This window comes from Hyperolius riggenbachi, chromosome 1 (genome assembly GCF_040937935.1).
Source record: "Hyperolius riggenbachi isolate aHypRig1 chromosome 1, aHypRig1.pri, whole genome shotgun sequence".
NCBI classification, from domain to species: Eukaryota; Metazoa; Chordata; class Amphibia; order Anura; family Hyperoliidae; genus Hyperolius; species Hyperolius riggenbachi.
In genome coordinates, this window is record NC_090646.1 from 323,406,220 (window position 1) to 323,434,037 (window position 27,818).

General features: G+C 44.5%; 1 protein-coding gene across 1 annotated transcript in view; it reads left to right on the plus strand.

Moving 5' to 3' along the window:
* The window catches only part of LOC137509805 (receptor-type tyrosine-protein phosphatase S-like), a 782,862-nt gene that overhangs the window by 127,466 nt on the left and 627,578 nt on the right, over positions 1-27,818 (plus strand). The window contains exon 3 of the mRNA XM_068233857.1: positions 1,868-2,013. Within this exon, the coding sequence (XP_068089958.1) occupies positions 1,868-2,013 (146 nt within the window). The remainder of the gene's footprint in view (positions 1-1,867; positions 2,014-27,818) is intronic.

Below are 27,818 nucleotides of genomic sequence, written 5' to 3' on the forward strand. Positions count from 1 at the left end.
ACCCCCATGGAAGTCTGTGTAGCATCTGATCTCGCTATATAGCTTTTGAGTGCCGAGGATGGCAGCCCGCTTGATCAGCTCTTCAGACTACCCCTCTGCTCTTTGTATTAAATGTTCATGCGCATTGTACGTTATATTGTTCCATCACTGACCCTGTATGTGGCAAAACCAATTCCAGGTACAACCCTGATTCAGACAATGAGCGTAAAGACATTGACACATAAAGCACACTTTGCTCAGACTACTGATGCACTACAAATGCATTGGGTTCATTATAATGCCTCTTTTGAAAAATTGGTTTGCCGCAATTTTGTGGAACTGTTGGAAGTTTGAGGAAATATCTCCTTCTTTCTCATATTAATTAGTGAAATTACTGATCTTTTATATAATGTTATTTCTGTTTTTAGCATGGCCATATTACTATGCCGCTCTTGGTCTTTTTACTCATGCTTCTACCCTAAATTAGTTCATTTGTGTTCTATAAGGACCCATTTAGTTTGTATGATTTATTTAATTTTAGCTTCAGTTTGTGTTTCTGGCACCCTCTTGACCTCTAAACTAAAAAAAAGATTACATACCGTATACACAATAAAATTCTAATGAAACAAATAGAGGCAATCTCAGTACCCGCTTAACAGTATCAGTTGCCTTTCTATCCTGCAAATCATCTGCCTCTAATCCTTTTAGCCATAGACCCTGAACAAGCATGCAGCAGATAATGTGTTTCTGACATTATTGTCATATCTGACAAGATTAGCTACATTCTTGTTTCTAGTGTTATTCAGACACTACTGCAGTCAAATAGATCAGCAAGGCAGCCAGGCAACTGATATTTAAAAGTAAATAAATATGGCAACCTCCATATCCCACTTGTTACAGTTGTCCTTTAAGTCTGTGCAATGGCAGATCTCCTTTGATGTCAGCTAGTGGAATTGGGGTTGAGATAATCTCCCATGAAGCACATTGCAAATAAAACAATATGTTGTCATTACATGACTATCCATTTTTGTGTTCTTAACTATTCCAATGATCCCAGGAAGGAGTTGTGGACTTCCTATAGCTGACATCGTGGAGAGAGATCTGATTTCAGATGGCGGCTCAAACGAACTAAAGCTAAATAATCACCTAACAATGGATCGTGAAACCTCACAGCATAGCCCCCCAATAAATGAGATTCCCTTATCCATTTCTTGCTTGTGGGAACATGCGGTGGCACACAACAGGCGCAAACCAGAGTTCAAACAATAGCGGCATTTTGCGCTGGAGAGCTTAAAGATCTGATTCGCAGTGACTGTCATTATTGGTGCGCATTGCAAAGCGTTGTTTACCTAATCGCATGCTTGTATCCACATCCCGAGATCGTGGAAACGATGGCCCCTTGCTTAAAAAGATCGCCAGACATCAGAAGAATTGTGGACAAAATCTTAAGGTGGTTACGGGCCTTAAGCCTTTCAGCTGGTCAGTCATATGGGTTTGCCAACACTTTTCATCAGGTGAGACCATTCCTTGTGGATTTTTTTGGTCTCAGCACATTATCCCAACCTTGGTCTGACCTCTCCCTCCATCATCCCACACACCTCATATAGACCTCAGTAAAAGTAAGTAGTAAAAGTTGACAGTATTCAAGTGAGTGGAAATTGCGAACATATTCTTACTAGCTCATCTTTGGTAAAACTTTGGAGAAACATCAAAGGTTGAACTGCAGGTTTCCTTTACTTCAGTGAAAGCCACATGGCAAGGGTCAGTAAATATGAGCAACGTGAGTACTATATGTTAAAGCTGCAATGTTCAAATGTGCACAGTATAATGCTTGTGATGTTATATTGTCTTTGTTTAAGTAATTAACTTATGTTCCTTTTATTTTAAGGTCCCCCAGAATTCATCAAAAAACCTGCAGATGAAATTGGTGTTTCAGGGGGTGTGGCTTCTTTTGTATGTCAGGCTACAGGTGATCCTAAGCCACGAGTCACATGGAACAAGCGGGGCAAAAAAGTGAACTCCCAAAGATTTGAGGTGAGAATAAGGAGTCATATTATTATTACTTTTTGACTATTATCTTCTGTAATTAAAGTTTCTAGTTAAAGAGAACCCGAGGCGGGTATTGTAAATCTTAAGAGGACACAGAGGCATGTCCTGTTCTCAATGACACGCCTCTGTGTCTCTCTATTGCCGCCTCTAGTCCTCGCCAAGGTCTGCTGTGCCTCCCTGTAAAAAGTGTCAGGCTAGCGGCAATCTCCTTGTCGCTAGACTTCTATTTACCTGTGGCATGTCATTCATTCCGCGCTCCCCTGCCTCTGTCCCCACCTCTGCCGGCCACCGTGAGCTTCCTCCAATGGGAAGGAAGTACCTCCCAGGTCACGGCTTAGCTTCTGATTGGAGCAAGCTCACGGAGGCCGACAGAGGCAGGGGAGCATTGATTGAATGACATGCCACAGTTAAATAGAAGGCTAGCGACAAGGAGATTGTCGCTAGCCTGGGGAAAAGTCTGTGTGCATGGATAGGGAACTGGCTAATGGACAGAAAACAAAGAGTTGTGGTCAATGGATCATATTCGAAATGGGTGACTTTTAGCAGTGTGGTCCCACAGGGGTCAGTACTTGGTCCAGTGCTCTTCAATTTATTTATTAATGACCTAGTAGATACAGTAGAAAGCAGTGTAGCTATTTTTGCAGATGATACAAAATTGTGCAGAATCATCCACTCTCAGGAAGATAGTGACATATTGCAACAGGATCTGGATAGGATGGCTATATGGGCACGTAAATGGCAGATGAAATTCAATGTTAAAAAATGTAAAGTAATGCATTTTGGTAAGACCAATGGTGTAGCACCATACAAAATGAACGGGATACAGATGAGGACATCAAACTTGGAGAAAGTCTTAGGAGTACTCATCGACAACAAGTTAAATAATCGTATTCAATGTCAACCTGCTGAAGCTAAAGCTAGTACAATTTTGGGATGCATTAAAAGGGAAATACAAACTTGAGATGCTAGCATAATATTGCCCCCGTTTAACTCTCTAGTAAGGCCACATCTGGAATATGGAATTCAGTTCGGGGCACCACATTACAGAAAAGTTATTGAAGTTTTAGAGCAGGTGCAGAGACGAGCAACTAAATTGATACGAAAGATGGAAGGTCTCACTTACCAAGAAAGGTTAGATAAACTGGGTTTATTTAGTCTAGCGAAAAGACGGTTTGGAGGGGATCTAATTAACATGTATAAATACATCAGAGGGCAACATAAAAGCTTGGCGGATGAGCTTTTTTTCTCTAGGCCTTCGCAAAGGACTAGAGGACATGATCTGCGTATGGAGGAGAGACGTTGTAGCCATTTATTTAGGAAAGGGTTCTTTACAGTAAGAATGATTAAGATTTGGAATGCATTGCCACAGTGTAAGAAAACGCGGAAAAGCCGCCGAAAGTATTCAGAGTAAGGCGGCTGATTCCGCGTTCAACATGACTGTTTGCGCGCATGGGCCTGCATCCACAAGCCTGACGGAGCGCGGAGAAACCGCCGCATGCCCAGTGAACTTGGCGGCGGATTCCACGTCCGACGCGGAGGTTTGCACGCATGAGCTTGCCACCAGCAGTATGGCCGAATGCGGAGGAACCGCCGCATGCTCTGACAGCGGTGCGGTCGGCTCCGCGTTCAAACCAACAGATACATTACAACACATGTCTGGTGTGGCTGGGACTGATAGTCCACACAGGTTCAGAATGACGCGCGCGCGCGCTGAGAGGCAGAGCCTTTATAACAGTCAGAAGGGTGTCAGCTGATCCAGCCGATCAGCTGACAATTCTATCAGGTTTCATTGGTTCAGCACTTAGGGGAGGCGCTGGAGAGCGCTGGTGTATATATACTGGGTGCTGGTAATTTCTCTGGTGTCTGGCGTTGCGATCACTACGTGGTAGCACTCAGACCTTGTCAGTATCTGTGATATTTTCTGTGTTATACTTCAGTCTAGTTCCAGGGTGTTGATGATCAAGGAACTCACACCCAAGATTAGGGAACTGTATTACCATTCTGTTATACTTCAGTCTAGTTCCAGGGTGTTGATGATGAAGGAACTCACACCCAAGATTAGGGAACTGTATTACCATTCTGTTATACTTCAGACTAGTTCCAGGGTGTTGATGATCAAGGAACTCACACTCAAGACTAGGGAACTGTATTATCACTCTGTTATATATCAGACTAGTTCCAGGGTGTTGATGATCACGGAGTTCACACCTAAGACTAGGCATTGTTGATTATTTGTTATGACCTTCTGCTTTCCTGACTACTCTTCTGATCTCTGATTAGGTACTTTGATATATCTGATTCTCTGTTACTGAACTCTGCTTGTCTTAGGATTCCGCATCTGTCTCCTGTCTCTGTCCCTGATCTGTCTGTCTGTTGCCGACCCGGCTTGTCCGACCTCGAGAGCTATCTCCTCAGTTTAGAGATAGCTCACAGACCTGCGAGTGACATCCTTCCTTGGTGTCACTCACACCCTGTCCTTCCTCCTCTTAGTCTGACCCCTCCCTCGGGAGAGGCTCAAGCTTGCGGAAGGAACGTGTTTCTGTACAGTACTCCTTACTGTTGGGCACCTGCTCCTCAGGTGCATTACTCTAAGTATTTCTGTTACACCAAACACTCTCATTACTCAGGTGTCCAGAGGTTAGAGATATATCTGATTATCGGTGATACTGCAGATCATCAATAATCGGGTATATATCTGTATTCTCGGTGATACTACAGATCACCGGTAATCAGATCCTCTCTGTGTTACACCGATCATTACACACAGGAAGTAGTAATGGCAAATTCTATATCTGCATTTAAAGAGAGTCTGAAGCCATAATAAAAATGGCTTTTTTCCTTATATATAGCAGGGGCATGTGTGCCCCTGCTAAAACGCAGCTATCCCGCAGCTGAACGAGGGTCCTTTCCCCTCCAAATCCCCCCTGCAAAATCACGACCAACTTGGTGGTAGATTTTGCTACCCCTGTGCGCTTCCGTGTGAGGCAAGGCTATGAGCTTCAGCCCTGCCTCACACGCGTCTATCAGCGGCTGATCTCCGCCTCTCCCCCGCCCCTCTCAGCGAAGGAAGACTGAGAGGGGCGGGGGAGAGGCGAAGATCCGCCGCTGATAGACTCGTGTGAGGCAGGGCTGCAGCCCATAGCCCCGCCTCACACGGAAGCGCTCCCCGGGCAGCACAGGGGGGATTTGGAGGGGACCCTCGTTTAGCCGCGAGATAGCGGCGTTTTAGCAGGGGCACACATGCCCCTGCTATATATAAAGAAAAAAGCCATTTTTATTATGGCTTCAGACTCTCTTTAAAGGGGGTTGCAACACCAAAAATAAAAAAAAAGTCTAAAAAATATTTTTGTCCTCAATACTATGTATACCCCGTTAATTTTTTAAATGGACTATGAATATGTCCCCCCCTCATTTTCCCCCCAACTCACCCATGCCTGTGCCTTTGCTGAGTCACTGGACTGGGAGGTTGTGGGTAAGCCTGCTGAATTGTGGGGAAGGTTTTTTTCCCGCCTCCTCCCCTTTGCCGTTTGAAAGTCTCACAGATAGTGATGGGAAGTCCGGATCTTTTCAATGAACCGGTTCATTTGAATCACGAACACAGAGCACATTCTGTGTAAAATTTAGTGGATGCAAAGTGGATGACTGTGTTCTAAATACACACCAGCCTCTGATTCTGCACTTTCACTACTTGAACTGAAGATCCATTCAAACAGTTCCTTTTTTGAATCATTGAGCCAAGGAACTGTTCAGAACGGATCAGTTATGAGTCAGGAGCTGCTGCTGTAATCTGATCCCTGAGTGAGCTGGGAGGAGTTCCTTCTCTCACTCGCTCACTCCTTACAGCTCAGCAGCTGCATTCCTGTTTTACGATGCTTTGTTTGCGTTTTTTTTTTTACGAATTGCGATTTCTAGGTGGCGCAATTCTCATTGCAATCACGCTACATTCCCATCAGCGGTACAGTGCAACGTGGACAGTGGAAAAAGCAGCTTGCGCAATTGCCAGCGCAGGCGATTTGCGTTGACGATCGCGCTTGCTTGTGGAGAAGGGTTCATTGACACTGCTGTGCGCATTTCAGCAGCGCGTATAGGATGTGATCAGCGAGAACATCAGAAGTGCATAGAGAGCACTTCTGATGTACATACTATGCGCGCTGCACAGCAGTGGGATGCACGCATTATTGCATTTTTGCAAAAGCACACCGCTGATCCCATTCACTGCAATGAATGGGATCAGCAGCACAACGCATGGCAATGCATATGGCTTGAGATCGGGGGCGCTTGCATGCCGAACGCACAGCCATACACGTTGCTTAATGTGAACAAGGCCTTAGGGAGGTTTACATATTGATGTAAGCTTTTTGTCAAGGTGATGTATGCTGTGGGACGGACAGCAGGGAGGGGAAAATAAAACACTGGGCTGGGTTGAAAAAGAAAATGGCAGAAGTGATGTCACTTTTGGCATCACAGAAAATCAGTCAAGATGGAAACTGTCAGGAATCCTGCGCTTACCAGCTCAGTTGCTGTTACCTCCGCTGGCAGCGCATCTGATGTCAACAGCGTGTCTGCGGGGATCCGGCCGCATGATACTCTGACTGAAAATGAGGGCGGACGCATGCGCTAGCAGCGTCGCTCCTCTTATGCTCTTAGGAAACGTGTCAGCTGACCAGCTGTCAGCTGACACGCAGGACTCCACCTCCGGTTCCTGATTGGCCAAACGGCTTGAGGGCGTGTTCTCCTGCTTACCTGAGCTATTTAAGCTCTGTTCTGACCCTTGCTCACTGTCTGCTCTAGCTAACACTTCGCAGTGAAGGCTTCAGACCTTAGTCAGATCCGTGTGTGGCTTGAACCGGCAGGACCCCGGGGATTCCATACTAGCTAGCCTACTATTATTATTAATTGTCTGTTATACTGTGTTTGACTTCTGCCTGTTATCTGACTTCCTTTAGCCTAACGATTCTGTACCTTTCCCTATCTGATCTGTTGCCGGCCCCTGCCTGAACACTCACTTAGCCCTTGCCTGCCGATTCTGTACCTTTGCATATCTGATTGTTGCCGACCTCTGCCTGTTCACTCACTTTGTATTTGCCTGCCGATTTTGTACCGTATCTGTCAGATCTGTTACCGACCCTATTTGTTGACCATTCTCATTATCTGTACTGTAGTGTTTGTGCTGCCTTCTACTAACACTGTCTGTATACATTTCCCAGTTAGGGAACGTCTGAAATTTGTCTGTCTGCTAGTGCTCACACACTAGCAGATCGTTACATTACAGCAGACCATATCGATATGGAAGAGCTTTGCAAGCAAGTACAAGCTCTTACGCTGGCGGTTGGTAACTTGAGCACCACTGTAACCAACCAACAGCAACAGTTGGACAGTTTGTAACAGGCTGTTCGCGGACTGTAGCCACAACAGCAAGTTCAAACTGCTCCACCAGTTCTCCTGGTACCTGAGCCCAAAATGCCGTTGCCGGAAAAGTTTTCGGGACATAGAAGCGATTTCCGCAACTTCAGGAATCGTTGTCAGTCCTACTTTGAAGTCAGACCTATTGCTTCTGGCAATGAGCATCAGAGGGTCACCCTGGTAAAAACACTCTTGCAGGGTGTTTCCCAAACTTGGGCCTATGACCTACCACCTAACCATGAGGCTTTAAAATCTGTCAGTGATTTCTTTGACGCCATGGCAGTCATTTATGATGATCCTGATACAGCTGCCACTGCTGTACGTAAGATCCGTAACCTCCGTCAGGGTCACCGTTCTGCTTAGGATTATGCGGCAGAATTTCAAAAGTGGGCTAGTGCCTCTAGGTGGGAAAACTTTGCCCTTTTAGATCAATTTATGTTAGGTTTATCTGATAAAGTGTCTGAAGTCTTGATTGGGCATCCTGAGCCTTGCACTCTGGAGGAAGCCATTGCTTTGGTGTAACGATTGTGGGATATCTCCGTGTTCAGCGCACAAAGATGTGCGCTGACACTGCGGAGGTCCTCCACAAGCGTGTCAAGATACTAGAACCCAGCTTTTGGTGCAAGCACCAGTAGAGGGAAATTCCTGTCGGCAGAGGGCGCTGGGGAGCGCAGAGGAACCAATCCCCTGCACCTCCACAAATGCCAGACAGGAATTGCACGAAGCGCAGAACGCAATCGCAAGAGAAGCGATTGCGAATGAGAACGAGCAAAGGGACAGGTTGTATGTGTGTGCGCCAATCTAGTCGCCACCCCGCGACCGCACACACACAACAGCAGGTGCGAAACAGAAACGCAACCGCCAAGAACGGCGATTGCCAGAAGTGACACGAGGCAGATCAGAACAGAATACGAGGATAGCAAAGGCACAGCAAATCATACAATGAGAAGATACGGAAAATAATAAACGCTAGCTAACCGCGAACACCGCACTCATTCGCAACAGTGCACGCGGTTATGCGCGGTCTCCACGTGATAAGCACAATAGAGACAAGCACGCCTAACTAACCATCAACAGACAAACACGAAACAAAGAACGTGAACGCTTGCTTAACGGTTACCTCATCGAGCCTACAGCAAGCGCCCGTATCAGACAAGACAGACAAACGAGAAACAGGAACTAGGCAGAAAGGATCCACCGCTCTTCCGCCAGAGCAAGTGTGATCCAAGCAGGAACACAGATCAGAAAGATCCACAGCCGCTAACGCTAGCGGCTAGTGCGATCTAAACAAGACAGATCAGATGAGGTAGCTGGTAGCAACCGCTGCTCCAGCTTACACTCCAGGAACTAGATCAGAAGGATCCACAGCCGCTACCGCTAGAGGCTAGTGCGATCCAAACAAGACAGAGCGATTCGCTATCAACCGCCGCTGGTGACAGCGCAATCGCGACAGACAAGACAGGACAGAAAAGGCAGTACAAATTATACACAAACTGACTGCACTAACTAGGAATGCAAGGAGCACTCCCCAAGAATTAACTATACTAAGATAGCAGTGGCTGACACTCCAGGTGAGTCCAGCAGGAACAAACCTCTATGAGCAGCGAAGCATTGTGGGACACACATAGTACTTATAGTACACGCCTCCAATGAATGTGGCCAGGCAATTTGCATGACAACGTATGCAAATTCCTCAGCAAGCACAAGCTGCAAAACTGACAGAAGGTCTTCTTTCCAGAGTCCTGCAGCATGCAGACCTGAATAATGATCAAAAGGCTGCCTGCCTGCGCAGGCAGCTGAGTGGATCGTTACAGTACCCCCCCCCCCCCCCCCTCTAGGGACGAATTCCAGACGTCTTTCAAAACTGGCGTTACCAAAAAACTCTAACTGAAGACTCATGAAGGTCGGGGCAGCCCGACAAGGTCCAATTCCAGAGTCAGTCCACCCGAAACCGACCTCATCGGAAACAGAAGCCACCGAAACATGCCCATCAGTACTACCAGTCTTAGCGTAACACCCATCAGGACTGTGGATACCAGAGAAAAAGCCATCGACACCCTCCAGACAATACCCACCACCTTCCAAGGAGCGTCCGAAAATACCAAACCTGCCACAATACCTGTTCGAAGTGTCCCTTACAACACAAAAGCCACCGTTGATCTTATCCAGGGGACCAAGCAAAATCTCTCCCGGAATCTCCCAGAACCTTTTGAAGCTCCACAGAGATCCCAAGAGGGCAGAACAATCACCAGGCTCACATGGAGAATTACCAAGAACCCCCATGGAACCAATGACAATTCCGGATTCAGAATTACGAGGACACCCATCAAGATCAAGACTTTCAGGGACCACTTCTGGGCATGCAAGCAGGCAGGCTAAATCAGAGCATGTCTCCACCGAGGAAGCATCTGAGTACGCTGGTAACCGAGGCACACTTGGGCTTTCTAGGTCACAGAGCACACTGGGGTACACCAGCACAGGAGAAACCTCAGTACATGTCGGGGAACTGCCAACCTCAGAGTCCGGCACGACAAGACCAAAACCAGTACCGGACAGAGAATCATCATGAGTGGAGGTCACAGGCACTGGACTTTCACAAGAAGACTCGGATACAAATTCAGAAATTTCTGTGACAATAATATCATCATTGACTACATATGAGTGAAGCTCCATCAGAGCTGAAAAGGTAGCCAGCAAGGCAGCAATGCCTACGGAAGAGGGTAACACCTCAGAAGGACTTGGGGGGCAGGAGACATCTCCTACAAGTTCTGCACCCTTTGGGAGGAACTCGGAGACCTCCAGAACATCAAACAAGACCTCAGGAACATCATTTTTCAAGTTTTCTCGGAAGGATTCTGAACTATCCATGTTACAGGGCAAAACTGGAACTTTATTTTGTGGACAGGGCAGATGTCCCAGGAATGGTTCCACCATAACCTGAGACTGGATCTCATCATCATGAGGGGAATGTACAGGTATATTTACTGGAACACACACTGACTCCCTAACTTCATTCTCACTGTACCCAGAATTCTGTGTGGCAGTCAAACTAGCTTGTAACTCCAAAACTGCAGAAAAACAGGTGAGTATAGTGGCAATACCTAGACGAGCCTCTAGGGACACTGCAGGAGACTCTAAACAAGGCCATCTTAACTCATCCAGAGTACAGGGTGCAGAATCAGCACTTTCCTCAGAACAAGAAAGGGACTCACAAATGTCAGTGTGATTGGACATCATATTGTTATTCATGGTACAGGGCAGGCTCAGAGAAACTTTCTCTGGACCCAGCAAAGATATTTCAGAGTCAGATTCGCAAAACCGAAGTGCTGTCTCACTCTTAGATTCGGCTAACAATGTCAAATCCGAGGAGCCAGAACGCAAAACCTGCGAATCCAAGATCGCTTTAGGTTGTGAAACTGACGCTTCCATAGCGCAAATCTCCGCGATCTGCGGAGCAGACTGCAAGGCATCTAGGGTCGAAACACTGGAGCAATTGTCCCCAGGCAACAGGCCCTTACAGGTGTGAACAGGGTGAGACAGAGACTCATCTGCAGAAGAAATAGCGACATCAACAGAATAAACTTTATTAGGCATATTAATTTCACTTTTGATGCTGCATAGTTTAGGAATTTTTCCCATAGCAGGATCATAGATGGAAGATCTTAAAGATCTGTTCTTAGATGACAAGGGATCCCACATATCTTTGAGAAAACTGGCACATTCATGTTGATCACAATCTGCAGGAAAATCTGAGAAACAGGCATTACATCGCATAGATTCAAACTTCACGCAATCAGGAGAGAATCTTTCAAGATTCGCACAAGAATCAACCACAGTAGTGCACCCATTCATGTCAGGTCGCACAATATCTAGACTCACATGCTTTACCCCAGAAAGGCAGGAACAATCATCCGATAACGATGTCTCTTTATTGAAGTCAATTGATTGGTGTGTGTGCAATTCATCCAAAATCGTCTGCCACACATAAGTCACCGGATTCACAAAACATTCGTCACACTCATCAGAGTCAATCAAAGCGTACACCGATTCAAGACAAGCATAAAGAATCTCTGCGCTTTTTGCGATGTAAAAATCGCAAAACGCCTTCCAATCAATCTCGAACTCCTTAATTAATGCTCCAATATCCCATGGAGCAAATGGGGGTTCAAACAACTCGGTTTCCAAGAAACCTTCATAAGGGTTGGGGTCAGGAACATGCAAAGACTTTCTTACTCCTTTAATATAGAAAATAATTCTGCCTATCAAAGGATCCACAAATGCCCTTTCTTGGGGTAATGAAACCTGAGACTGAGAAATTTCAGACTTTACAGAAACAATTTTTTTATTTGTAGTTGCTATGGGCAACGGATTTTTCAGCTGAGAAGTCTTCCTTTTTTTCCTGCTTTTAGTCCTTGCTGCTTTAGGTGGCTGCTGTTTAGACACAGGGGAATAGTTACTGCATTCATTTTCAAACTGAATGGTTTTGCATGAAGTAGGTAGAGCAGCTGACTCATTAGCAACTACACACTCATACAGGGCAGGTGGCAAGCAAGGCAACTCAAACCAGTAGGAGAATGTAAATGTAAGAAACTGATATAGATTATCATTCCAAGAATTGTCTTGCAAGATTTCATGAGCCCATACAAACAGATCGTCTTTCAAAAGCACATAAGCTAATTGGAGAGCAGACGTGGACGGATCAGTAATTTGAAAAGTAGGATTCAGACAAAATTTTACGCATTCAGAGAGAAAATCCTCTTTCGTCTCTGAATTTAATATTTTGAAACTCTTAAAGACACAGGAACCATACTCAGCAAAATCGTACAAATCAGAAATTCCTTCTACACTGGGGTTTTGGGTTGGGCTGCTCATAATGTAACGATTGTGGGATATCTCCGTGTTCAGCGCACAAAGATGTGCGCTGACACTGCGGAGGTCCTCCACAAGCGTGTCAAGATACTAGAACCCAGCTTTTGGTGCAAGCACCAGTAGAGGGAAATTCCTGTCGGCAGAGGGCGCTGGGGAGCGCAGAGGAACCAATCCCCTGCACCTCCACAAATGCCAGACAGGAATTGCACGAAGCGCAGAACGCAATCGCAAGAGAAGCGATTGCGAATGAGAACGAGCAAAGGGACAGGTTGTATGTGTGTGCGCCAATCTAGTCGCCACCCCGCGACCGCACACACACAACAGCAGGTGCGAAACAGAAACGCAACCGCCAAGAACGGCGATTGCCAGAAGTGACACGAGGCAGATCAGAACAGAATACGAGGATAGCAAAGGCACAGCAAATCATACAATGAGAAGATACGGAAAATAATAAACGCTAGCTAACCGCGAACACCGCACTCATTCGCAACAGTGCACGCGGTTATGCGCGGTCTCCACGTGATAAGCACAATAGAGACAAGCACGCCTAACTAACCATCAACAGACAAACACGAAACAAAGAACGTGAACGCTTGCTTAACGGTTACCTCATCGAGCCTACAGCAAGCGCCCGTATCAGACAAGACAGACAAACGAGAAACAGGAACTAGGCAGAAAGGATCCACCGCTCTTCCGCCAGAGCAAGTGTGATCCAAGCAGGAACACAGATCAGAAAGATCCACAGCCGCTAACGCTAGCGGCTAGTGCGATCTAAACAAGACAGATCAGATGAGGTAGCTGGTAGCAACCGCTGCTCCAGCTTACACTCCAGGAACTAGATCAGAAGGATCCACAGCCGCTACCGCTAGAGGCTAGTGCGATCCAAACAAGACAGAGCGATTCGCTATCAACCGCCGCTGGTGACAGCGCAATCGCGACAGACAAGACAGGACAGAAAAGGCAGTACAAATTATACACAAACTGACTGCACTAACTAGGAATGCAAGGAGCACTCCCCAAGAATTAACTATACTAAGATAGCAGTGGCTGACACTCCAGGTGAGTCCAGCAGGAACAAACCTCTATGAGCAGCGAAGCATTGTGGGACACACATAGTACTTATAGTACACGCCTCCAATGAATGTGGCCAGGCAATTTGCATGACAACGTATGCAAATTCCTCAGCAAGCACAAGCTGCAAAACTGACAGAAGGTCTTCTTTCCAGAGTCCTGCAGCATGCAGGCCTGAATAATGATCAAAAGGCTGCCTGCCTGCGCAGGCAGCTGAGCGGATCGTTACATTTGGCCATTAAAATTGACCGTAGAATCCGCTATCACCACCAAAGCAGATCCCGGTCACTTTTACGTTCCACTGTGTTACCCTCCAGCTCTGTCACACATTCAGACGAACCCATGCAGTTGGGACACGCTAGATTGTCTGATCCAGAGAAACAGAGAAGGAGACAGGAGGGTTTGTGTTTCTATTGCGGGGAGAAAGGGCATGTGGTGCAGAATTGTGTCAAGAAGTCGGGAAACTGCTCCGCCCAGGTTCTGTCAGGGGTGTACCCCTAGGCGATGCACAATCACCCCAAATTTTTGATAAATTGCTGCTGCCTATTAAAGTGTCTGTGAAGGATTGTGAGTACTCTTCCCAAGCCTTCATCGATTCAGGAGCAGCAGGGAATTTTATTGATGCCAGTTTAGTGGAGGAATGGGGAATTCCCTTAATACCCATGGAGAAAAAACTCTACGTAACTGGCATTGATGACTCTCCTCTACAAGATGAGCAGCCACTTTCTCAGACAACCTTTCTCTCATGCCAGATTGGGTTGTTTCATGTCGAGGAGATGCAATTTTATGTTTTGAAAATGTCGTCATGTTCCGTAGTTCTGGGTCTCCCTTGGTTACAGAAACATTCTCCTCAATTTGACTGGAGCACGGGACAACTCACGTCTTGGTCTCCCTTTTGTTTTAAGAATTTTTACAAAACCTACCATTGCACACGCTATGTCTGTCTGTAGAGGGGGTTCCTAAGCAGTATGCTCTCTTCTCTGATGTGTTCTCCCCTCAATCAGCGGACAAATTGCCTCCGCATCGTTCATTCGATTGCCCTATAGATCTACGTCCAGGTACTATGCCTCCTAGAGGTCATATCTACCCCCTCTCTAGTCCTGAAAAGAAAGCTATGAAGGACTACATCAAGGAAAATTTAGAGAAGGGTTTTATCCGCCCTTCTAGTTCTCCGGCCAGAGCAGAGTTTTTCTTTGTCCAAAAGAAAGATGGAGGTCTTAGACCATGCATTGATTATAGGGGTCTAAATAACATCACTGTTAAGAACAAATATCCTTTGCCTCTTATTGAGAATCTGTTCTCACAAGTCACTGGAGCAAGGATATTTTCCAAATTAGATCTCAGAGGGGCTTATAACCTAATCAGGATCAGACAGGGGGATGAATGGAAGACTGCCTTCAATACACAAGACGGTCACTACGAGTCTCTGGTAATGCATTTTAGGTTGTGTAATGCACCCGCTGTGTTTCCAGATTTTGTAAACGAGATTTTTAGAGATGTACTTGGTAGATTCGTTATCGTCTACATAGACGATATTCTTATTTTTTCCAAAAATATCGATGCACATCGTCAACATGTGAAATTCGTACTACAGAAATTGAGAGAGAACTCCCTTTATGTTAAGATTGAAAAGTGTGTGTTCGAGGTCAAGGAAATTCCATTTCTGGGATATATCATCTCAGACTCCGGTTTGTCTATGGACAAAAAGAAAGTTGATGCTGTGTTGGAATGGCCTCAACCACTGGGTCTGAAACCATTGCAGAGGTTTATTGATTTTGCGAATTATTATCGCAAGTTACTTCACAATTTCTCTACCATTATAGCTCCCTTGACAAACATGACCAAAAAAGGAGCCGATCCTTCTCACTGGTCTGTTGAGGCTTCCCAGGCTTTTCAGGCTCTCAAGGAAGCGTTTTGTACTGCCCCCATCCTCATGCATGCCGATGTCCTCCGACCTTTTATCGTTGAAGTTGATGCCTCAGAGATAGGGGTAGGTGCTGTCCTATCTCAATATTTCGGTCAACCAGAACGCTTGCACCCTTGTGCGTTCTCTTTGCGAAAGTTTAGTTCGGCAGAGAGGAACTATGACATTGGCACTAGGGAATTGCTGGCAGTTAAGATGGCTTTCGGGGAATGGAGGCATTGGTTGGAGGGGGCAGAACATACCATTACCGTATACACAGATCACAAGAATCTGGAGTATATAGAAGGAGCTAAGAGACTGAACCCCAGACAGGCACGCTGGGCTTTATTCTTTTCCAGATTCAGGTTTATCATAACATATAAACCTGGGAGCAAGAACATCAAAGCTGATGCGTTATCCAGATGTTTTGATCTTATGGAGTCTTTACCTGTCACGCCTTCTAGTATACTTCCCGAACATATTGTCATTTCGGCAACTGAATTATCAGTTGATCTGTTGGAATCATTAGCCCACTTTCAGGCAGAGTCCCCGTCGGGGAAACCCTCTGAGCAATTTTTTGTTCCTTTGCATTTATGGCTCTCTGTACTGAAGCAATGTCATTGCAGTAAGGTAGCGGGTCATCCAGGTGTGACCAGGATGTTGGATTTACTCCAACGGCATTTCTGGTGGCCTTCCATTCGAATCGATTGTAAAGAATTTGTGTCAGCTTGCACGGTTTGTGCTAAAAGCAAAGCAGTCAGGAATGCTCCTGCTGGTACGCTACAACCATTGCCCATTCCCAGTTCTCCCTGGACGCATATTTCAATGGATTTTATTGTTGATCTCCCTGCGTCCCAGGGAAAGACAGTCATTTGGGTTGTGGTAGATCGGTTAAGCAAGATGGCACATTTCATACCACTAGAAAAATTACCTTCTGCTAAAGAATTGGCTGAGCTTTTTATTGAGAATATTTTTCGTTTACACGGCATTCCCGAAAATATTGTATCAGACAGAGGGGTACAATTTTTGTCAAAGTTCTGGAAGAACTTCTGTGCACTTATGGGTATGTCTTTGTCCTTTTCCTCTGGGTTCCATCCTCAGACGGCCAGACAGAAAGAATTAATCAGTCTCTAGAGCAGTTTCTAAGGTGTTATGTTTCTGAATCCCAGGAAGATTGGGTACAATTTTTGCCATTCGCAGAATTTGCACAGAACAATTTATTGAATGCTTCCTCAAAATTTTCTCCATTTCAAGTGGTTTTTGGGAAATCGCCCAGGTTCTCTTTTGTCCCCTCTGCTTCCTCTTCCTTCCCAGTTCTGCAGGATTGGGTGGTCAGGATGTGAGAGATTTGGGCCTCTGTCAATCAGAACTTAAAGGAAGCTGTTGCATCCCAGAAGCGAGAAGAAGATCGTCATCGCTCTCCTCACCAGCAGTTCTCTCCTGGTGATCAAGTATGGGTTTCCACGAAAAATAATGGCTTGCGCCAACCGTCGGCCAAACTCGGGCCCAAATACATTGGTCCTTACATTGTGTCTGAAAAAATTAATGAAGTAACCTATAAGGTGTCCCTGCCTGCTTCCATGAAAGGGAGCAAGTCCTTTCATGTGTCTCTCCTGAAATCTGCTGCTGATGCTGATATTGATTCCACTCCCCCCCCCCCCTCCCGTTATTATTTATGGTGAACCGGAATTTGAGGTAGAAAAGATCTTAGATTCCAGGAGAATAAGAAATTCCATACAGTATTTAGTACATTGGAAGGGTTATGGCCCGGAGGAAAGGTCTTGGGTTCCTGCTCACAGACTTCATGCTGATGAGTTGGTTTCTGAGTTTCATAATTCTCACCCACATAGACCAGTTCTGGCGTGTTCAGAGTCCACGCCTCGGGGGTGGGGGGGTAGTGTCAGTAATCCTGCGCTTACCAGCTCAGTTGCTGTTACCTCCGCTGGAAGCGCATCTGGCACTTCCGGTGTCAACATCGTGTCTGTGGGGATCCGGACGCATGGTACTCTGACTGAAAATGAGGGCGGACGCATGCGCTGGCAGTGTCGCTCCTCTCATGCTCTTAGGAAGCGTGTCAGCTGACCAGCTGTCAGCTGCCTTGCAGGACTCCACCTCCGGTTCCTGATTGGCCAAACGGCTTGGGGGCGTGTTCTCCTGCTTACCCGGGCTATTTAAGCTCTGTTCTAACACTTGCTCACTGTCTGCTCTAGCTAACAATTCGCAGTGAAGGCTTCAGACCTTAGTCAGATCCGTGTGTGGCTTGAACCGGCAGGACCCCGGGGATTCCATACTAGCTAGCCTACTATTATTATTAATTGTCTGCTGTACCTTTGCCTATCTGATCTGTTGCCGACCTCTGCCTGAACACTCACTTAGCCCTTTCCTGCCGATTCTGTACCTTTGCATATCTGATTGTTGCCGACCTCTGCCTGTTCACTCACGTGTATTTGACTGCTGATTTTGTACTGTATCTGTCAGATCTGTTACCGACCCTATTTGTTGACCATTCTCATTATCTGTACTCAGTGTTAGTGCTGCCTTCTACTAACACTGTCTGTATACATTTCCCAGTTAGGGAACATCTGATATTTGTCTGTCTGCTAGTGCTCACACACTAGCAGATCGTTACAGAAACCAGCATAAAAATGTTTCTTTTTTCATATTACTTTTTTTTACAAAATTCTGCCAGTGAACACTAAAATCAATGCGAAAGGTAAGCTGAACAAGTAATTTCCTATTAATTGATATTTTATTATTTTTTCAGTTAGTATGGACTTCCAACCCACTTTAAAGGAGGCTTAGATGCTTTCCTTGTGATGAAAGACATCCATAGCTATAATTATTAGGTAATGCCCAGTGGTGTTGATCCAGGGATTTTATCTGATTGTCATCTGGAGGCGGGAAGGATTTTTTTCCCTTTTGGGGCTTGGACAATGCCTTGTAAGTTTTTTTTGCCTTCCTCTGAATCAACTGGGATATGTGAGGGAGCAAGCAGGTACTTTGTTTTCTGGTTGAACTCGATGAACGTATGTCTTTTTTCAACCCAAATAACTATGTAACATGACCTGTTAATGGCAGTAAGTAGTGATCCTCTTCCCTTTCTCTTATTAAAGCTGTGTACTGCAACATCACAGCTCTTGGTTGCCTCCCATTTGTATTACCTGGTATGGGTAACTGGGTAACATACTCTAAAGTAACCATTGACATATTGTACAGGTATGTTTATTTAGAATGTATGCATTTTGCATACATGGTTTTCAGAGAGTGCCTATTCCCATTAGTTGGTTAAAATATTTGCATATGATTTAGGACCTGTTCACACTTGTAAAAACGTATCTGTAGCTCTGTTTTAGGGCCCAAACCAAAACCGGAGCCATGGATACAAATGTTCAAAATAGCAGCCATCTTCACTCAATTCCAAATGGATCCATGGGCGGTCCGAGGGATCGATTTTCATAAACTGAACTGTCCGGACTTGTCAGCACTTCACGGACCACAGAGGGGTAGTGGCATGCAATGCAAAAACTGATCTCCCTCTACACAGACACAGAAACGGAAAGGAGATCCAGATTGCCTACTGCCTGCTCCTCCCCTCAAATCATAGGTGTCCCCAGGTAGGCTGGAGTGGGAAGCAGCCAGGAAGGGGGGCAGCGGGCTCAGCATCGAGGAGAGGAAGGCTATCCCTCCCTCCCTCACCTACGTCCCCCCTTTCACGCTCCCCCTACAGTTAGTGTAAGGATCCCTCCTGTAGCGTGTTCTGTCCGTTGCAGTGAGGCTGCAAACGGACAGTTCTGGCTTATCTGCTTGCATTCAGTTGTGCATTCGCAAAAAGTCTCATTGTCATTTGCAATCGCTCTGCAGTTCTGGGCAGCTCAGGATGCTGTCATCATTCCACCAATTGCTTGTTGCAGCTGAGCTGCGGACAGATAGCCCTGGATTTCCTGCATGCATGTTGTTACGTAATACTACATGTATTTCTTATGGGAGTCCTTTGCATTCACAGCCAGCTAGCAAATGGTAATCAAGCCAGCTCAGGATTGAATGATTACCATTCAGCTGTGTGGGATTTTGCATACCTGCATCCATTGGCTGATGCCAGCATAAAAGTCTGCCTCCTATTTTCTACCCCGCCCGTCATAGCATTCCGCTCTCTGAGTTGTCGTTGGGTCTATGCTGTGAAAGTTGTTATTATAAATGTATAATGCCTTGCTCTGTATTGTCATGTCTGCTGGATGTTTGCTGACCTGCGGGGGTCAGTGAAGTCCTTCTGATCCAGATAGTTAGATTCTGCCAGCACCACGTTGGTAGTATTCCTTTTATCCTTGTTCTTGAGGACGAACTACACATTTTAAACACTTGTAATAAAAATTAAAAAATACATAAGTAGTTAACTTATGGACTTTTTAATATGTATGTCATGAGGGTATAATACTGTTATTTTTGCAAAAAAGGCTCATACTTATTAATTAATATGAAAAAAAAATCACTAAATGAAAAAAATACACCTTTGTTTCTAGAATATATTATGGCCATACATTGTACTACACTGACACAATTTGAACACTGTAATAGCCAGGATAGCTAGGCAAATGAAACGTGTGTGTTTTTATATATCCCCACCCATTTTATTTTAAAAATAGAAGGAACAAACTATTTAGAGATCTTATGTGGAGGCGTATGTCCTGATTAAACGCAAACTCAAACAATATTTTAAAATTATAATGGCTGAAAACTGAGAAATTATTTTTTTGATTTTTTTCTTATTGTTCCATTTAAAATACATGTAAAGTAAAATAATTCTTACCCTTTAAAAAGTACAACTTAAGGAAAGCCTAATTTGTGGTGAAAAAAAAACAAAACCATGTAGATCATTTCAGTGTGATAAGTAACAATAAAGTTATTGACGAATGAATGGAAGGAGTGTGATGTGAATATTGCTCTGCTTTTTAAGGGGAAGAATCCTGTGGTTGGGAAATGGTTAACACCACAGTTGTATGAAAAACAATCGTTGTTTCTTTAGTGCCAATTCAATCTTGTTAATTGTACACCTCAAACCGAATATGGGTACCAGGGTAAAAAGGAACATACACTGGTGTCAAGACTGACGTGCCCTATAGGTACATAAAAAGTATTATTCACTTTATTCTTTTAACCACTATCGTTAAAATAGACCACCATAAGTAATGATAGGTCTCCAGTGAGGCTCCCAGGGTAGGGACTGCAACCCTTCAATATGGAGGTCCTGGCTGATCCCCCTCCACCCTGTATCCCGAGTGGGGTGTAGCTATCCCATATAAAGGTTGCTGAGCTAACACTGGTTAACGGTGGTTGGTACCAGAGTGTGACTGCACAAGCTGTTTGTCACATGTCAAATTGCAGGCACCTCCATGAATAAAGGTTCCCACACCACCGAAGATGAGAGGCATAGATAACAAAAACGAGTTTAAAAAGCGTGCATAGTGCTGTACATAAAACCTTAATGAGATCACATTTCACCTAAACGGCTTCATCAGAAGGTGCTATACATATGTACATAAAGTGCTATACAACATACACATCCCTCAATATTTACAATTACAAAATGCCCCCCATATGATAAAGCCCCTGTCAGAGCTGAATGTGCCATGTTTAGCTACTCAATTTATACTAAAGAGGACAGGAAGAGGCTGAACTCTGGTCTCATGGACACACCCACCCGAATGAACAAGGTGTGTGTCTAAATATAATATAAAAACCCAGAGGGTACATACCTAGCGAGGCGGTGGTCCCCCGATTCCCCTCTAATATCTGAGGGAGTCTGTGTCAAGGAGAGAGACCACCACGCTTGGAACACGTCAGAGAACGCTGTATGCGTTCCACAGACCGTCCATGGGGTGGGGGACGCGTATCACTGACGTCATTTCCACACCTCATTCACCAATAGGGAGCGCGTTTGATGCGTATGTCAATGCGACCAGAACGTCACGTTCATCCATTGAATAGTGACGCTTCCTATGCGGCGTTAATGTCGCATACATCCTACATTCGCGTGCCCGCCCACTGTTATTAGGGCAACCAGAGCACGCATAGGATACTGTTAAAGTGCACCCTGTAGCTGCGTGCCCCCTGTTGCTGGGGCAACCTAGGCACGCATATGGCGACCAGAGCACATGAGTATCAAATAAAATAGAGATGGCACAGTTCTACATATATAAGTATACATATGATACGATATGGTTTACATATTCAAGAAGCAGCAAGACTGGTATGGCAAAATGACCTGAAATGCTTCAATTATACCCACATGTCAAGGGGCAAATCGGCATACAGATATACAATCAATGCCAGATGTGAAATGCAATATATAGAATTATGTGACTATACATGAGGTCAAGGCCCGTGAAAGAGGAAACATATAATAACTGTAAAGAGCAAAAACATATCTATATATACATAATAGATTGCACACCAAGTGAAGACCATTCAGGGGCAGATCTGATGTACAACTCACAGGAAGCAGGCTAAATTAAAGTCCTCATTCAGTCCTTTTGGGGCAATAGTATCCAAGCGGAAAATCCACTGGGATTCAATTTGGGTACGTTTTGGGTACGTTTTTGATCGAAATTGCCCCCTCTAAAGTCTCTTTTCCAGGACTGAATCCCCCAGAACATCATATGGCGGGCAATGGGTGTATCCCTTTTATGTTTGATATCCCCCCAAATGTTCAAGTACGCTGTCTTTCAACTGGCGTGTAGTCTTCCCCACATACCACAGATTACATGGGCATCTAGCTGACTAGCTCTATACACCACCCCCTTTGTCTCACAGTTAATAAATGAAATTTCTACCATTCGTAGGTGCTGTGAATTGTTTAACCACTTTGTCCACAGGTCAGTAGATATACGTCCTCTGGGACTTCATCTAAGCCACAGGTCAGTAGATCTACTGACCTGTCCAGAAGCAGTGCTGTGCAGGATTGGGCTTGCTCCTGTGCACATTTCTGGCACTATCTGATGCAGGACTAATTGGTGAATGGGAATATAAGTTTCCTAAGCTAATGAGATTGATTTTTACTATTAAAAATACTTTTATTTTCTCATTCATAGTGAAAAACACACTCTGCAGCATTATTTCAGAATCAAATATCTTCACCATAAATTGTGACCGGAACAGAAGCTAAGTTTTGTGATAAGCAGTAAGAATAGCCAAACAAAATTTGTGTTTTTTATCTGCAGTAGCACTTTTTATTTTTAAACTGGAATTGGTAAAGCTGAGAAATACATGTTTTTTCTATTTTTTTCTTTGTTTTTCCATTAAAATTCATAGAAAACAAAATTGTTTGACGGAAAAAAGTGGCATACAATGAAAGCCTAGTTTGTCTTGAAAAAAACAATATATATTTCATTTCTGTGTCATAAGTAGGGATAAAGTTATTTCTGATTAAATACGGACATAGCTAAACTGTCAAAACTGCTCTGGTCAATAAGTTGAAACCAAGGTCTGGATGCGAAGTGGTTAACAGTGGGCATATGACTGCAGGCCTTGCATCTGCCACACTTAAAAGAGCCCTCTGGTCTCGGAGGTAACCAGGTTTCTCTTGGGCTCGTTGATGGGGTGAACGAGCTATGGACCAGAATGTCCCTTAAATTCAAAGAACATCTATATGCAATTGCTGGATTATCAGGTAAATGCTTAAATAAATCCATATCCTCCTGGAGTATCGGCCAATAGTGCCGTATGATCTCAAAGATCTTATGTGAGTCATCAGTGAAGGTACCGATAAGGCGGGATATCCTGATACTTTTTCCCTCAGCATTACTGGTCCTCCTAGTGGTAGTTCTAGGTTTATCGACCAGGGTTGATTCACGAGATGTTTCCCTAGCTCGTGGGCACTTTATGGGCACTTTCTATAACATGTTCGGGGAAGCCTCTCTGTCTAAAACGGTCAGACAGTAAATTACATTCCTTCGTGCATGAATCAATGGTAGAACAGTTCCTCCTAGCTCGGAGAAACTGTCTCACTGATATGCTCTTCCTCAGAGAACTCGGATGGGACCTTTCCCATTTGAGTAAGGCATTGGTAGATGTGGGTTTACAGTAAATCGCTGTATCTTACCATGTTCAACTGTAATCTTTAAGTCAAGAAAATTAATCGTATCCATATGAATTTCATAAGTAAAGTGCATACCAATTTTGTTAGAATTAAGGATTTCCACAAAGCTTACAAATACTTGTTTAGGACCGTCCCATAATATAATGACGTCATCTATCAATCTCCCCCAGTATAAAATGTGGGATGTGAAGAAAGTCAGATCATCAGAGAAGACATGAGTATCTTCCCACCAGCCCAGGAACAGATTGGCATATGAGGGGGCGCAAATCGTCCCCATAGCACTGCCCCTGATCTGGTGGTAGAACCTCCCCCCAAATAAAAACACATTGTGCATAAGAAAACATTTCAAGAGGTTGATGAGAAGGGAATTGTGTGATTCAAGATGCTTCCCTCGTGTTTTTAAGAAATATTCCACTGCTGTGATTCCCAAATCATGTTCGATATTGCTATAAAGAGATTCAACGTCTAAACTAGCTAACATAGTAGTAGGTGGTACCTCGGTGTCCTGTAATTTAGTGAGTAGGTCTTTGGTATCTCTGAGATAGGAAGGTAATGCCTCAACAAAAGGTCTTAAAAAGCCATCAACATATTTACTCGTTTCATCAGTGAAATTCCCACAGCTACTATAGGTCAACCCGGAGGTGGAGAGATGGCTTTATGTATCTTAGGTAAAGCATAAAACACTGCTAACCTCTGGAATTTGGTGGAAAGCTCCAGACGAGTGTAGTCAGTTGCATCTAAATATCCCCCATCCAATGCATCTTTTAAAATTTTATGCAGGTGCTCACAATGAGATTTCATAGGATTGTTATGAATCACTGCATATTGGCTTTCATTTCTCAGAATGAAAATGTGCTTGAGAAAAGATTAACAGGTGAAGAATGTGAAATTTGTGATGCAAAAAGGATATATGTTTCAAGATAGTCAATGATAACTGGGAATGTGAATTTAATCCCCTGCTAAGGGAGCGTGACACTGCACTCTGTATTGTGATGCCAAACCAACTGGATGCAGTGTCGTAGCTACAAACCTCGGGACCCCAATGCAGAATTTTTACCCTACATTAAATAGCCAGGAGTAGGTGCCTCTAGTATAGGTAGCCAGGATTAGATGCCTCAGTATAAATAGTCAGGAATAAGTTCCTCAGTATAGATAGTCAGGAATCGGTACCTTAGTATAGATAGCCAGGATTAGATGCCTTAGTATAGATAGCCAGGATTAGATGCCTCAGTATAGATAGCCAGGATTAGATACCTCAGTATAGATAGTCAGGATTAGATGCCTCAGTATACATAGTCAGGAATAGGTGTCTCAGCATAGGTAGCCAGGCGGATGGGGGGATACAGCAGCACATAACCAGCAGCGACTCAGCAGTCATCAGATACTCACTTGCTACAATCCATGTGCTGCAGCTACAAACTTCTTCCTGTTCTTGCATTCCATCTCACAGTAAGAGCGCCCCTTACTATGAGCTGGAACAGAAGAAAAGGAAGACGTTTGTAGCTGCAGCACATGGATCGTGGCGAAGTAAGTATCTGATGACCCCCTCTGCGGCAGCAGGTGAGGTGGACGAGCGCGCCCCTGAGGGGCCTGATCCCAGTCGCACAAGTGACTGCTGCGACTGTGGCCCCTACTCCCCTGGCTGGATGGATTGTTGGGGGTTGATACAGTCAGAAAAGTAGTGGTTCCAGAAAGTGCTGATAGTAAGCTCTTACTGGAAAAGTGAGCAGCACCCCAAGAGTCAGGAGTAGGAAAAACAGATGCCAAGGGAGAAAAAGTATGGAGTTACTGCAGTGGTGCCAGTTTACATGCAAATGATGCAGATAGAAAATTGTTGGAAAGTGTCTGTTTGGAAGAAGTCTTTCTCCAGTTGTAGAAAGGAGACTTCACCACAAACCCTTGTTGGAAGTTTGCTGTACTCCAGAGATACAGGGAATGGCGATTGGAAAGAAGTACTTAGACAGCTGCAGAAGAAAGGTAAATATTCAGCTGTAGAAGGGGACTTTGCCACAAAGTGTCTTATCCTGCTGTAAATCACTACCCCGAGCATTGATCTGCAGAGAGGGTATGTATGTTCAGAGCAGATGTCTGCTTGTTTTTGATCTGGATTTGGAGAAAAAGATCCTGGATAGTGATGGTGGATGTTGCAAGTTAGGTACTCCACTATCATTCTGAATCATTTGGGATCCAGGATCTGTATATATTTGGAGAAGGGTGGGCCTTACATGCCACTACTCCAAGTCCAGGCCTGAGTCTACAAAAATTAACTGCTTGATGAACTGCACTGATCTCTGGCCTCAATTCACTAAGATCATGCTGGAGATAATAAGGCAAGAGAAAACGTACCTCCACAAAGTGAGAGAGTTATCTTATCTCTTCATTCCTTAAATTACCTCCTCCGTAGTTCATTTGCCTCCTCTTTAGTTAAGTTACCTCCTCGGTAGTTATTTTCACATGCAGTTAACTAACAACCTGTCTTTAACTCTGGAGTTATTTTAAGGATTAAAGAGTTAACTTAAAGACAGAAGAGTTAACTTTAGGTTTGCCTGAGGTAAAATGTTTCCTGAATACTACATGCCTCGTCACCATGGTGATAACTATAGAAAAGTTATTAAAGACAGGAGATAAGCTCAGTGAATTGAGGCAATTATCCAGTAACTTCTTTATCACTTATACTGTTATGCGCAATCCATTCTATTCACTTGTGGCTTACAAACGCCAGTTCAAAGAATTGTGCCATGATAATAAAAAAAGGAACAAAAAGAATCGGGGAAGGTTCATTTATCAAAGTGCAGTCCTATGTGACAGAGCATATCCACAGCATCAACACCGAACAGAGCACTAATCTTCAGCACCCACTGCACATCCATTCATACATACAGTATATAATTAGTTAAAGTACAGCAAAGGATAATAGATGATTTTTGATTTATAATGTTTTTATTTACCCATATTTTGCTATTTTTAAGAAGGTGGACAGATCCAACTTGGTATTCAGGCCAGCAGGTGTCACTGTATTCAGTTTGAAAATTCACATTCATTCTTTGCACAACAAAACCTCACCACAGTTTCCCCTTCGTTTAGATATATTTAATCTATAAATGCCTTTAACCAGTGTGCCAATCAAACTTTTTGCATGGTGCTCTCTATAATGTTCCGCAATGTTAGTTTGTCCCTTGCCACCGGCAATTATCGCAAGATGCTCAAGCACCTGTTCCTTTAAAAGTTGCCTGGTCTTGCCAATATAACTCAGATGGCAAGGGCATTCAGTCATATACACTGTCTTTTCTGTATTGCAATTAATAAACCCACAACCTCAGCGACCTCCTTGGATGCAGTCAAAATAGGCCAAAACTTTGTGAGCAACATGCACCGTACTGCGTAATTAGCCGTACACAGCCCCTTCCCCCCCCCCCCCCCCCCCCCTCTGCATGTCTTGTCTCTCAGGGTCAGCACATCCTCACGATTAATTCTCCATGCCCTCCTAAACGCATTCCGCAAAACCAAATGTGAATAGCCCCTCAATCAAAACCGATTGTACATACTACGTGCTTCCCGTCAAAAATCTTCATCACGTGAGCAGTTTCTCCGCAGCTGGAGAAACTGCCCGTACAGAATACCCTGTTTTAGGGAAAACGGATGGTGACTGGCAGCATGAAATATGGTATTACCAGCAGTTTCTTTACGGTAGGACGAGAAAACCACTCTTGTGCCCTCAATCTTTAGTAAGGGATCAAAAAATGAGATCTCCTCTCCGACTACAAAGGTAAGTTTAATATTCTTACGATTTTGATTGAGGTCACCGATAAATATGCTCAACTCGCCAACCGTACCACTCCACACTGCCAAGATGTTGTTAATATACCGTATCCAGAGGGCGACATGTGCCCCGAACTCAGGGTCCGGCAAAGGGAGGGTTAACCCAGAGGGAGGGTTAATCATCTACAATTGCATATTAGGCTGCAGCTCTCAGTATGCAGTGGGCTATGTGTGGCGCAAGGAGGCTATGAAGGGCTGTGCAGCAGCGAGAGACTGCGCAGTCTGATGTAGCATAGAAGCTAGCAAACTGCTGGAGTGTGTGGAACTCCAGTACTAGAGATCCAGGTGAAGCCTGGACAACCAAGAGGCAAACAGAGCCATTAGGCCCTTGGCAGAATGTCGAATTAGAGTGGTGAGCGACCATGGACATAACCCATGGTAGGTTTGGTACAGAAGCGGAAAGCTGTGTATCTTTTATGTGACTGCATCCCCTGCTGAATACACATGTGGGATACTGTTTTGTTATGGACTTTGTTTGGCTGAACAATAAAGTGGTGTTATTTTAATTTAACCCTAAAAGACTCACTGGTTGTTATGTGGTGACCCTTCTATGCTATGATCTCCTCTGCTAACATGAGCTAAATGATAACAACTTCCCCAGAATACCAGAATATCACAATAAAATGTGTGTAT